Here is a 13,297-nt window from a genome sequence, read left to right as displayed (position 1 = left end):
ACTTTTATCACAAACTCAAGTTTCAAAAGACTTACCAGTTTTAGTACCTGGCACTAGGAAGGAATTGTTCCTTTCTGGAATTTGGCCGGCGGCAAACTTAATCTTCCCTTTGCTTAACTTGGTAACGTGCAAATGACAGCTCAAGTTCAGAGAACTGTCTAAAGAAAGCAGATGAAACTAGCAGACTACATTAAGTTAAAGCAATTAAAGAAACAGACAAGAATGTTGCACTTAAAAATCATGAACTAATGTTAATGAGCTAATCCAAACAAAACGAGCAAAAGATCATAGTTAACACAGATTTTCTAAGGGCAATTCTGTTACACTAAGGAGCCATATTTTCTTGTTGAGTAATGAGCAAGTTCCGAGACTAGTGTCTTGTCGTTGCAAGAAGCTAGCACCATTTTAAAGTTAGGTTAGCAAATGGTATAACAGAAAGAGAACAATGACAGAGATAAACAGAGGGAGAAAGAGAAGAGAAATACATTTCAGTCATTGAGACCTACATAGGATATACTTCCATTCTCCAATGAGGTTATATCTTTGACTATTTCGCCTTTTCTCAGCCTTTCTATTCAGGTGCTAATCTGATATTCAACCGCTACCTTTTTCTAGGAGTCGTGCTCCATAACTACTTACCCTTCCTCATCATAATCTTCTTCATCCTCATCTAACCTTCTGCCAAGCTGAGCAAGTTGAAGAGGATCAATGGCCATCTTATCCATATCTGAAAGAGACCAGCCTGGGTATTCTTCATGTTTAGTCTCTGTTGTAGGCTCTGCTGAAGAAGGCTGAGTTGCTGCCACTGCTGCTGTTGCAGCAGCTGACGCAGCAGCAGTTGCCACAACTGCTGAGGCCTTTGCATCCACGTTCTCATTTACCTCAGAATTCAGATCAAAGTTCCGAACAGCTTGATTGGCATCTTCACCAATTGTGTTCTCTTTCATCAGTTCCTTCGACTCAGAACCATCATCTATCATCATTCCAGGGGTTGAATGACTTTTGTTACTTTGCTGAAGAGTTGAGCAGGGTTCTGATTCTATTTCGCGATGAGAATCTCTTTCAGCATTTCGAGCTCCTCTTCCACGTCCCCTACCTCGTCCCCGGCCTCTTCCTCTGCCACTGGCGCCTGCATGACCAACATCATGCTGCATAGAATACATGTTAAGGAAGTCACTTATTGAAAGTAATGAAATTTACATATATACATAAATACCATGCTCCTGATAATGACATTTGAGTGACATATTACACAAAGGACCGATTTAAGTTGAATTTATAATACATGTAAGAGGCCTCTCATTGAAAGTATTACAAACATTTAAAATAACATGCATTTCAGAGAACAAACCCAGTAGTTCTTATGCAGAAGTATCTAACATAATACACTGAAGTTCAGCAATTAATTTATAACTGGATACCTTGTTGTCAGAGAAGAAAACATTTAGCATCATCATTCTTAAAGTTGCACACAAACTCATCCTATGTTCTATATTCTTATTGAGTGTATCTCTATACACACACATGTTGAATGGAAGCCATCTTACCATTCTGCTCCTCTTTGATTCTTCATCACTGTCGTTGACTTCATCTCCAGCAGCTTTCCTGGAAGAATGATATGGAAACATGTCACCAAATAACTAAATCCCTTTACGAATTAAAATGTGAGAAACAAGAAGGAAGCCAGCCTTTCTCTAACCTTCTCCTTGAAACTGTTCGGTCATCAGCAGCAGCAGCATCAGAATGGCCATGACCATAGTCAGGAACCCGGCTGACAATGTCCCTCAGAAAATCAAATACATTAAAGCTCTGTACACAATGCTTTCTGCAGTTTAGTTGGACACTTAGTTAGACCAATGCACAACACATTGAAAATATATAACTCTAGGGGTAACAAAGAGCAAGATATGAAGCAGCATCATATGATACCATGGTGATCAGAAGACTTGTGAAATGAAAAATGTAGCTTGATATAGAAAAGGATAAAAAAGATTATTTTTCTCCCAGATCACAATCATCATCTACAATGATCTTCATAATAGATGTGTGTCTAATATTTTGTGATCCAAAGAGAATGAAATCCAGACCAGGTCCAACATAAAATTAAAATCTTTTAGGAATCAAAATTGTGAGAAAGGATAATATCTCTTGATAATTTTAGTACAGTAGTTTCTATTATTGAAATCAAAGAAGAACACATTTTAAGAAACTTTCTATGCCTCCATTCAACCCTAAACCCCCAAAAAGCTCTTGTATGACAACATGAAAGGACGTTGGTTCATCACAGTGGAATCTTGATACTCTCATATCATGTTATTTTATATTAGTTTGCAGTGATGTCGATGTTCATGGTTTTCCATGTGTTTCTTCATTTACTTCACTCTTGATATGATATTGCAGTAATTTTCTTCTCTTATTGATAAAGTGCATCTTTTAGGGAAAAAAGATTAAACAACTTCTATATCAACAAAAAGAAAACAGTAAAGGAAAAAAAAAGCACCTCAGCAAATGTACTTGCCAAGTGGTAATTTGCTTGTAAACTAAAATAATTACAAGAAGCTTTTACAAAAATCTTCTTACAACTTGTAATTGAGATTAAAAAGAAAAACAAAAGAAGCTCAAAGTTAGTAAAAAGCAAAGCAGTAATTACAGGCCGACAAAGGGTTCAATTTAAATTTAGGATTAGGATAATGTCTGCAAGTTGCGATTACGAGAGAACTAGAATATGGGTTATAAGTAAATACTTAAATCTGTTACTTCAATACATTCTTCGGGTCTTTGGTGGTATTGAATCTATTTTCTGTCCTCGGTCATCTCCCTCTCTCTCTCTCCCCACTTTGTCTCACTTTCTTTTTTTCCCTATCACCTTCTTTTCTTTCTCTCTCCCTATTTTCTTTCCCACACCAAATCAATTAGAGTTTAACTTCTTACTAAAGCAAGAGAAATGAAATGAAAGTGAGAATAAGTTATAAATGTATAGTAATAAACTACTAATACTTTTGCAAAAGCCTATAGTCAAAAACTTTGAAGTAAAACTCCAAAAAGCATCCAAGGCATTTAATGTGAAATCATATTTATATTGTTGCTATCTATATAACTAGTGCACATTCAGATAATCAAGAAAAGTGAAAGAAAATGGTCAAAGAGCATTTGTGCGCGAAAACTTATATAAATGCAGAAATAATGTGAAATCCTCAAGTAGGCAACAGAAACTGCATGCTACAAAGAATAATGTTAATTCTTCACTTACAAATGCAATGAATTCATCGTCTTTGCTCCTCTTTGAAGGGTAATCTCATATGTACGATCACAAAGGTCTTGTAGAAACAATTCCAACGCTTTAGCTGCAAGGTAATAAAAAGAAGCATGAGCAAGAAATATACATGAATGGAGGAATTATTTAGGTAAATCATGAAAGTTACAGCCACTCACAAACTAAAACAGGCACTGCTAATGCAATCTTCCCAACATCTTCATCGGCTTGCATAATCTTTTTAATGCGAGCCTGAGAAACAAATATGTTTGAAAGTTTCAGCACTAATCACATCTGTAAAAATAATAAGAAAACCATAGATAAGGGAATATCATTCCAAGAAGATGGCTCCTAAACAGGGATGACAATGAGACTCATTGTCCTACAGCATATATAAAACATAAGAAAAACATTCTCCTTTATTTACCAGATCATTTAATCATTCTTTTATATTAATAGTACAGTGTGGAACCATAAAACTGTATATTTTAATTACAAGCAATCAACATTATCTATTAATGTCAGGATACCCTAATATAAAACAGCAGACCCTATGTATCTGAGATCAGTAAAAAACCAGACAAGGTTTCTTAAACACTGAAGAGAGAATATCTAGATAAGAAGAAAAGATCATTGACACATCAATTTCCTTGTCTCTCCATTAACTGAGAACTTCACCTCACAGGTACTTGTAAGTTGCTGGTTTAATACCATCAACATAATGCAAATAAACTATCAAGAAGCTCACTGCTTTTAGCAGGTTCTAACTTCAAACCAATCAAGTGACAAGTAGAAAAAGCACTCTAAGGATGTCAACGCCAAACTAGAACAGGATGATCAACATGAAACTAAAGTTCTAGAATTCAGTAAGTAAGACATATTCTGTGGCCTACCAACTATCACTTAACATATGATATGGCAATGTGAGATGATTACTATAGCGCTTGATGAAAAAAATAATTCTGAAAGATTTTCAAAGTAAGACTTGCCAGCAATTCTTTTAAACAACTCTCTTTTCCTGCTTCCAAGAAAAGGAGGTAAGGGAGAACAAACAAATCATAACCGACAATTGACATTTCAACATGGCTGCTTAGACAAGTGAGTCAAAACTGAAACATGCTCAGAAACCACGTAAACCACTTTGGACACCCTTCAAAGAATAATTTCTTTTCTAAAGAAACTAAAATATTCTAACCAAAGAAAATCAGCATTAAATACGAAGACAGTTGATAGCATTTTTAGTTTGCAGAGAAACAAAGATCACTTGGAACCTTCTTATGTCATGTGAAGAAGAAACAAAACCGATTGAAGTACACATAGCCACATATTTAAAAGAGTTTGCATCCCAAAGCCAGGGAAAGAAACAAAGATTAGCATCAACAGTTTATGGTGTTCTTCACATTCACGTACCTTAAACCAACCTCAAGAACTAAATTAAAACACTGATCAACACTAGCATGAAAGAACTCAAAAGAAGCAGCAGAAAATTATCAACTTACCCTCTGTTTCTTTCATTCCTCACGCTAAAGAAAGAAATTTTGATCCCAGTTACATACACAAAATACGACCAACTCAAATGTTCCTAACCTAATGGCCATAATATCAATCAACTGAATTTGCTGCCAAATCACCCAATTTATCTGAACCAACCAAAGCGTAAAAAAGTATAATTCATGAGTCAAATCATATTAGGAAAATATAACCTCCATGGCTAGTAAAGATGGATCATTTTTGAAGAACCATCCAAACACATTAGTAAACCACAAAACAAACTACATGGGGTTCCCATAAAACAGCCAAAAAAAAAAGAACCCTCCCTAAAACGACTATGAAAAACACAAATCCGATAACATACTCCATGAAAATTCCATAAAATTAAAACAATTATAAACCCTAATTATTGAAAACAGCATGAACTAATATATGGCAAACTAATGATGACCCAGATCACACAAATCCTATAAATCGAAATCGCAGCAACCAAAACAATCACAAAATCAAAAACTAAAAAAGACCCAGATTTCAGTTTCAGTCGAATCAATCAAAAATCACATACCCAAAACAAATTAACGTCGGATAAAACAAAGAAATTAAACAAATTCAATGAAAAGCAAAAACAAAATAAAAAAAGCTTACAGCTGGGAAACGGGTATCGAGCTTCTTCCTCATGGCTTGGTTGTCAGATTTGGATCATTAAATTATTTAATTATTACAAATAAAAATGCTAAACGAAAAAAGACAATCGATTTTTTTTTTAAAGATTACTTCAGAAGGAAATGATTGTTGTTATAATAATTTCAAAGATGAAATAAAATCTAACAAAAAAAACCCAACTCAGATCCGAACAGTGCCTTTTCTTTTAGCTCACAAAAACCAAACAAAAATGAAAAGTCTTTGTTTCAAAACCGAATATCCCTCCGTACAAGTTTTAAAAAAAATTAAAAGGCCAAAACGATAAAGATAAAAAATTTTTAAGTCAAGTAGTTATTAGTTGATAAATTCACAGCTTGGTTAATTTAAGGTTTGAACAGTCTAATGTCAGACGACCACGTTTGGAGGGTCGATTCTTTAATCGGAGATTCAAGGGAGAGGATTACGTTGGTTTACTCGTGTAATGAATTTATTGGGCTGTGTTCTTTGATTTCATGGCTGGCCACGGCATTTTATGGTTGATTTACACAGTATTTTTTTTCTTCATTTTTACCCTTAAAATTTTTATGTCAGTCAAAATAGTGTTCTAAATACACTACAAAACCCTCTTTGTACACCCCAAAATTTTCTATCAAAAATACTCTATTAACAAATACTAATTTTTAACCTATAATAAATAATAAAAATATCTTCAATAATTTATACACCTCAAAATCACTTAAATATATCTCAAAAATAAATTTTTAAGAGTTATATTATACTCTCTATAATTTATTTTCGATAAAAATATATGATTCTAAAAAATGAGTTTTCTAATAACACAATATAACTTTCAAAAATTCATTTTCGAGAATCATTATGCAATCTCAAAAATGGATTATCTAGAACCATATTTCTTAAAATAAATAATTTAAATAAAATAAATACATTTAATCCTAAAATAAATCAATCTATTTATCAGTGTCTCGTACAAAAAAATCAAACGTGACAATAACAATGTCATCAATAGACTGGTAAATTCAACAATAAGGATTGATGGCCGAAAGATTAGAGGTTATTACTGTTGAATTTGTCAAACTGTTGATAACATTATTAAGGTTAACGTTATATAGGGTGTTCTAGCTTGGACTAGCATATATGCACATAGATAAGTTATCGATATGCCTATTCTTATTTGATCATATGTGCAAGTAGAAAATGCATGTTAGTTCTCAAACATGCATTAGCATAAATGTGTTTTTATCTTGAAATCAAAAAATTAAAAACACCGTTTTGTCTATGTAAAATTAGAAAACCAAAAAATGCTATTCTTAATTTTTTAAATAATCAAGAGAAAGAATAAGTTTATGCCAAACATGTTGAGAATATTGATTTCAGTTCTATTCGCACACATGATCAAGTAAATGGGGTTATAAGCTCATGATTAAGATTTCTAGAGAAATCAAGCTTCTTAAAAATAAATTTTTTAGAAAAGTCAAATCTTTTCAAATATTCATTTTCGAAAAGACTAAAACTTATTGAAAATGGATGTATGAGAAGTTTTGAATTTTTTCAAAAATAATTTTTTTAGAAGCTTTCACTTTTTTCAAAAATGAATATCTGAAAATCCTTAAAGCTTATTGGATATACATTTTTGAGAAACCTCAAAACTTCTCATATATTCATTTTCGAGAAATTTAATTTCAGAACCTTAAGAGAGAAGAAGAGAGAAAAGGTAGGAATAAAAAATAGAAAGTGAAAGATGGGTTGTATTTAATATAAATAAGAAATTGGCTTATAAATTTATGATATATTTAGAAGTGGGGTGCCTAGAATAATAAATTGGGAGTAAATAGAATTCTCTAATGACTTAACTTTCATTTTTTCTTTTTGTAATTCATATTATTTTTTTCTTATATAATAAATTATAAATAAATTTTATTATTATTAATTATATAACAAATTATTTTATTTTATTATTTTATTTTATTATTTTTTCTTATATAATAAATTATACAACAAACTAATAAATAAATAAATTTTATTATTAATTTTAATAATTTATTAACAAAACTATTATTTAAAAATATTTTAATAATTATTTATTAATTTTATAAACATTAAATCATTTAAAATATTATTGCATACAATTATTATTCTAATAAAACTCTTAATCGTCATTTTCTATTCTTATTATAATTCAATTTATCCCTATCACTATTTTTGTATTCAAGTAAATATTTTACCATTAATTTTAATATTATTGTTACAGTAATTAATCTCATTTTTATTATTATTTGTAATTTTATCAAAATCGATATTATTGCTTGTTTAAATAAACCCTAAATTGCATGCTCTAGTGAATAATTTTTAATTTTTAATAAAAATATACATGATTGAATTGTACCAATCAAGAAAATTTGGCAAAACAAATGGAGAAAATAGCTAGTTAATAAATGAGAACCCTCTTAACTCTTGTCATTATATTATCCTAATTATTCCTAATGTTAAGCAAAGTTGAACTGTCATGAGAAAAAATCCTGTGTTTAAATTTCCTTCCAACTCAAATTTAAACATGATTAATTTTGGGATTCTTTGAAGTCAAACAATGTTTGTGTGTCATATTATACACCAAAAAGTTACATAGATATTTAATCCAAAACTCATCTCATATATATAAATATCTCACTTATAAATCTCAAGATTATATTTGCTAAGTTTTAAAAGTTCTAAATTTAAAATATCTCATCTCATACGTGTAACATATCTTATCATAATTTAAGGGTTGGAGTAAATCAAACCTAATTGAATCAAATACATTACGTATCAGGCTTGAATTTGACTCAATTCAAAATTTTGAAGTTGAAAACTTAATTCGAGTTTTTTTAAATTTCATTTACATACTCAAAATTTATTTTTTAACTTGATCTTACTGTAATTTATTCTTAACCAACTTTGTTCTTATACTTTGTTAGTGGTATTTTTGGATCTAAAGGACATATTGATCATTCCTTTCATTAAAGATTGTTAGCAAACAGTTAGAAGTATTTTAGATTTTTAAGTCAACCTAATATATATAATATTAATTACATCAACTCCGTTACGTTACTATTCTGTCCCACAGACCCTTTTTCTTACAATTATAAATAGAGATATCTAAGTACCATACCATTCCCATTCTTTTTATACATTCTTATCTTTCTCTTTTTTTTATCTCCTTTGTACCGACCTTTGACTTGAGTGTCGGAGTACAAGCACAACAAACACTTACTACTTTTGCCTTTAACTATTTTCTTTCCTTTCTTGTGATTTCAAGGTTTTTACCTTACCTCAAAGTTTGACACCAACATTCTTAACGACGGTAAAATTAAATTCAATTACCATTTAAACAAGAACTATATATAACTTTCATGATATTTTTCAAAAGAAAATCATGATTTTTTGAAACAAATTAAGGAAAAAATTAACAAGATAAAGAAAAAAGAAAAATGTCAACATAAATTGTGATTCATAATTTTTGTGTAAAATATAATATAAATATATAAATTATTAGTATTTTATATAATATAAATACATGAATTATCCGATGTATCTATATGAACTTAAAAATAATTTGAAGTATCGAATGGATGAATAATTAGTATTTTTACCTTAACAAATAAATTTATTCTTATGGCAATGAGTAAACATTAATTTATTAAAAAGTTGATGCATGAATTTTCGCCAAATATCATTGACTCTTTTATAGAAGTTTGACCTATCAAGTAAGCAATTGTTTTCACATACTAATTTGAAATACATCTAGATGAATTTGATGCAGGAATTTCCTAAGACACAAAATATCAAGAAGCAACAATTTTACGATGGGATTTCTTTCCATAATTGAAAGGATATTTCCTTAATTCAACTTTGATTATAAAACTAAGCATCTCTCTTAATTTTTCACCAAACCAAAAATATTTTGGCCATGCTTAGAATAGGTGAAGAACCATGCCCTTCTGAATCCTCTAGCCTAACAGCTACCTTAGAAGGAGTTGCACACAACACGGTTAATGAAGCTGTCAAAGAACCTGAAACCGAATCAAGCATTGGTGTTTCGCTTGATTTGAAGCTTTCTTTGAATGAAGATTCGCGTTCGTTATGCGAATCAGAGATTGAACTCAATCTTTTCACCCCTACGAACCCTACTTCGTCTCACACAAATGAGTCTGGTGTCAATGAGACTTCACAAGAAAGGCGATCTAATACAAATAAGGTTTTCTCATGCAACTTTTGCAAGAGAGAATTTTCTAATTCTCAAGCCTTAGGGGGACATCAAAATGCTCACAAACAAGAACGTGCATTAGCCAAAAGGCGTAAAGAGATCGATGTGAATGGTTTTGTCCCTCCACACTTTCCCAATTACCCTTATCCAAGAATTTATTCACACCCTTTTTATGGATCTTTGAATAGATCACCCCTTGGGGTTAGACTAGAATCCATGATCCATAAACCTTCATATCCATGGACATGGTCCAGCAGATATCATCTTGGTCATGGTTGGTCTAGGCAAGTCATGATGAACCCTCCTCATCTGCCAAGTGCTAATCAAAATCTAAGCATGAACAATGGTGGATTTAGAATCCCAGGGCCTTCAAACTCTTCAAGAATTGTGGAAACTGGTGATATTTCTCAACCGAATGTTGCAGTAAATAGGCCAGTAGCTAGTGATTATCTTCAACCAAGCAATCCTCCAGGAAGTGATGATCACAAGGATGTGTCAGAAGTTGATTTGTCCCTTAAGCTTTAATTGTTGTTACTATTTTGATTTAATTAGTTTCTAGTGAAGATTGCATGCTTGTTGTAGTTAGGTGTTTAAACTTTAGAGTTTAAACTTCCATGTTTATTTAATTTCTTGTTCAACTGCAGACACATTTGCATAAATAAATAAATGAATGAAATTAAAAGTAATATTTCTTTGCTTTCTCTCTTTGTGCGCTTGCGAATGCATGAATGTACTACGAAAATATGAAATTTGAAAAAGAAAAGAAAAGGAAATTTAGATATATTTCCTTACTAAGTCTGATATTAATGGAAATAATCTATTTTATGATCACCAAGACGATCATTAACAATGATTATCTACCATAAACTTTGTTAATTTTTCTAAATATAGATTTGAAATTTGTGGAGATTATCGAAAGTTAAAATCCTAGATGCATTCAGTCAATGTCGAGAGTGTACTCAATGAAGGAATTAAGCCTAAACAAAACTTGAGATATCTCTAACTGTATAAAAAAAATTACCATTTCACTAATTAGGATGATAGATCAAATTTATCACTTACCTTCAAACAAATGCAATTTTATCATTGTACTTTCTAGCTTGAATTAAAATGACCAAAAGTTAAAATATTTCGTTATTTTTTCATATAATTTTTTTTATCATTAACTTTTTACTATTTTTGAATCAAATTAAAACAAAAGTATATACAATTATAAAATTGAACTATTAAAAAATGAATGGTGAATTTGATCCAACATATGATTTAAAATAGTAAATTTGAATTTTATCTCAATTACAATCACAATCGAGTGATTGAATTTAATATTGAGTGACAACGAAAATGTAAATTTAATGAAAATAGAATAACTTTTTGAGAGGTCTAGCCATATATAATAATAAAAATAATAATTGAGTTTTAATCAACCTTGCATAATTTGAAAGCAACCAAGCCCAAAACTCACCATGCATTGAAGTTCAAGCTTGGAATATAGTATTAATTGTGAATTCTTTTATACGTACCAAATTGTAAAAAATAATATAGTTCAGAGACTAAATTATATATTAACCCAAAATAAAACCAGTTAAGTTTTACAAATTCATAAAGGATTTGATTGAGAATCTGTCACACATGAGAGTAACATAACATAATTTATTTTTGCAAATTGCACAAAATGAATCACAAAGCAAATATATCAATATCAATAGGACTCAACCTCAGCATTAGCCTGCCACAAGAACGTAGCATCAGCATTCCCATCACTGCAATAAAGGCAAGGGTGCTGCTCAAATCCCTGAGCCTCTAAAACCTTCCTAGCCATCATCACGACCTGTCTGTTGCTCAATTCACCTGAGTTCTGATTCAGTACCATCTGCACTGCATTGCTAAACGCCCCATACGCCTTTCCTCCAATCTCAGCAGCGTTCATGTCAGCTGATGTCTCATTTGCTTGGCATCCACTCAACAGAATCCCCTCATCCGCCTTCAATGGTTCAAATAAATCCGATTCGTGCTGGGGTATTCGGAACTTGAGACTGGCATCAGCACCAAAGGATTCTAACAAATGAGTTCCGATATCTGATGTGTTGATGCTTGTTAGTGATGTTAGGTGGTCGAGTATGGATTCCAAAGGGATGCTCTTGGCACTGTAGGAAACTATTGTGTTCTTAACAGTAGAAGGTCCAATTTGTTCTTTCTCTTTGTCAATTAGACCACCACTATGGCAGGAATCTGAAAGAATTGTCAAGCTTGCTCCTTTTGGCAATCGATTAACCAATTGCCTGTAGTCCACATCTGTCCGAAGGTGTTTACAAATTACATTAGTGACAATAATAAGAAGATAGACAACTGAGGAGGTATAAAGTATCATCTAAGGTGTAAACAAATACAACATTCTATGAATAATTCGAAAATAGGTTTGATTTATATTCATTTATTAAGTTTAACAAACAATCATGAATAACATTTCAGCGTTTGTTAGTTAAACGAGCAGATAACGAATATAATAAAATTTGTTTATATTCAGTTCACTTACATCTAAGAGTATAAATTAATCGTAAACAAATTCAATTTCTATACATTTATCAAACTTACCAAGAGATCACAAATAATATTTTAATATTAGTTTTAAATGAATTGATCTCGAACATAATAAAATTTCTTGGCTTCGTTTACACCTCTAATAACATCAATGTTATAATGCGTATAAATGGATTCCTCGTCTAATATAACAGGCAAAAACAGAGGAAAAAAGCCTTAATTACCAGTGATGAGATTGAAATCACAAGGCACGATTGCTTCATCCTGCCTGAGAGGATGGCCAGGTTTCAAGCTAGGAATTCTTGTCCCATGTCCACTATAATGGAAAAACAGGACATCCCCAGCTTCAGCCTGGTTCACCATCTTATCAAGTGCAGCCTTAATGTTCGCACCAGTAGGCAAAACCGAGGACCCTGGTGTATCGATCAGGAGCTGAACATGGCTAGGATCAAACCCAAATCTTTCCAGGAGCACGTCTCTCATGGTTACCACATCATTTATGCATCCATGCAACTCGTATTGGGTGTTGGGATAGTTGCAACCGACCAGAACAGCCAATCTCTTCTTGCCTTTGTCCATTGATGCTGGGATTTTAAGATCTATAAACAATATTCTGAGGAAGTATTCTTCAATATTTTTCGTGTCTTGAGCTTGGGATTTATAGTAAGTGTATTTTCATAGTTGACTTGGAAAATAGTTCAAGCAACCTTCATTTCTGCCTTACTAGATGCCTTTCAAGCGTCGGAAGATCGCTTCAATCTATAAGTTTGTTCCACATATAGACATTTGGCTCAATGAGTATTCCGAATTGCTGACTGTTTTAATCTCACAAAACACAAAAGCACTGAATATTTGATATTTATTCAATTTTGTATCACAAGGTATATATATATGCACACACACACACACTAAAGCATTTGTCTCAATGATATGTATTTCAATTGCTTCAATATTGTTTCAATGTAGATCTATTCATGGGTCCGTCTAGGTTACTATTTGAAATCCTTTGTCAAAGTTTAATTCGGCTTTTTGATTTGAATAAGCTCGATTATTATTTAAAAAATATTTAAAATTTTATTTTATATAAATATTTTATATTTTTTCAAAATTAA

At 31.5% G+C, this 13,297-nt stretch overlaps 3 protein-coding genes across 5 annotated transcripts; 1 reads left to right on the top strand and 2 right to left on the bottom strand.

Moving 5' to 3' along the window:
* Window positions 1-225: 225 nt before the first annotated feature.
* Window positions 226-5,664, bottom strand: LOC111296179 (uncharacterized). 3 transcript variants are annotated; one of them, XM_089741185.1, is made up of 7 exons: window positions 5,390-5,664; window positions 4,753-4,893; window positions 3,433-3,505; window positions 3,251-3,344; window positions 1,700-1,825; window positions 1,548-1,605; window positions 226-1,148 (listed from the first exon to the last, which is right to left on the bottom strand). In XM_089741185.1, the coding sequence occupies exons 3-7, from the start codon at window positions 3,485-3,487 to the stop codon at window positions 636-638; spliced, it is 846 nt and encodes a 281-aa protein (XP_089597311.1). In that variant the 5' UTR covers window positions 3,488-3,505; window positions 4,753-4,893; window positions 5,390-5,664; the 3' UTR covers window positions 226-635. The 3 variants fall into 3 exon arrangements, with proteins under 3 accessions (XP_089597311.1, XP_022746040.2, XP_022746039.2); XM_022890305.2 differs by lacking the exon at window positions 4,753-4,893 and having other exon boundaries at window positions 3,433-3,547; XM_022890304.2 differs by lacking the exon at window positions 4,753-4,893.
* A 3,686-nt stretch (window positions 5,665-9,350) lies between these two features.
* Window positions 9,351-10,307, top strand: LOC111297755 (zinc finger protein 3-like). Its single transcript, XM_022892390.2, has one exon. The coding sequence runs from the start codon at window positions 9,351-9,353 to the stop codon at window positions 10,170-10,172; it is 822 nt and encodes a 273-aa protein (XP_022748125.2). The 3' UTR covers window positions 10,173-10,307.
* Window positions 10,308-11,225: 918 nt separating this feature from the next.
* On the bottom strand, window positions 11,226-12,893 carry LOC111296707 (metacaspase-9-like). The gene is made up of 2 exons (XM_022891140.2): window positions 12,410-12,893; window positions 11,226-11,939 (listed from the first exon to the last, which is right to left on the bottom strand). Exons 1-2 carry the CDS (start codon window positions 12,762-12,764, stop codon window positions 11,347-11,349), a joined length of 948 nt encoding a protein of 315 aa, XP_022746875.2. The 5' UTR covers window positions 12,765-12,893; the 3' UTR covers window positions 11,226-11,346.
* Between the last annotated feature and the right edge of the window lie 404 nt (window positions 12,894-13,297).

Source organism: Durio zibethinus, chromosome 12 (genome assembly GCF_047325235.1).
Source record: "Durio zibethinus cultivar Kanyao isolate XHJ-2024 chromosome 12, ASM4732523v1, whole genome shotgun sequence".
NCBI classification, from domain to species: domain Eukaryota; kingdom Viridiplantae; phylum Streptophyta; class Magnoliopsida; order Malvales; family Malvaceae; genus Durio; species Durio zibethinus.
This window is presented reverse-complemented; position numbering and strand designations above follow the sequence as displayed.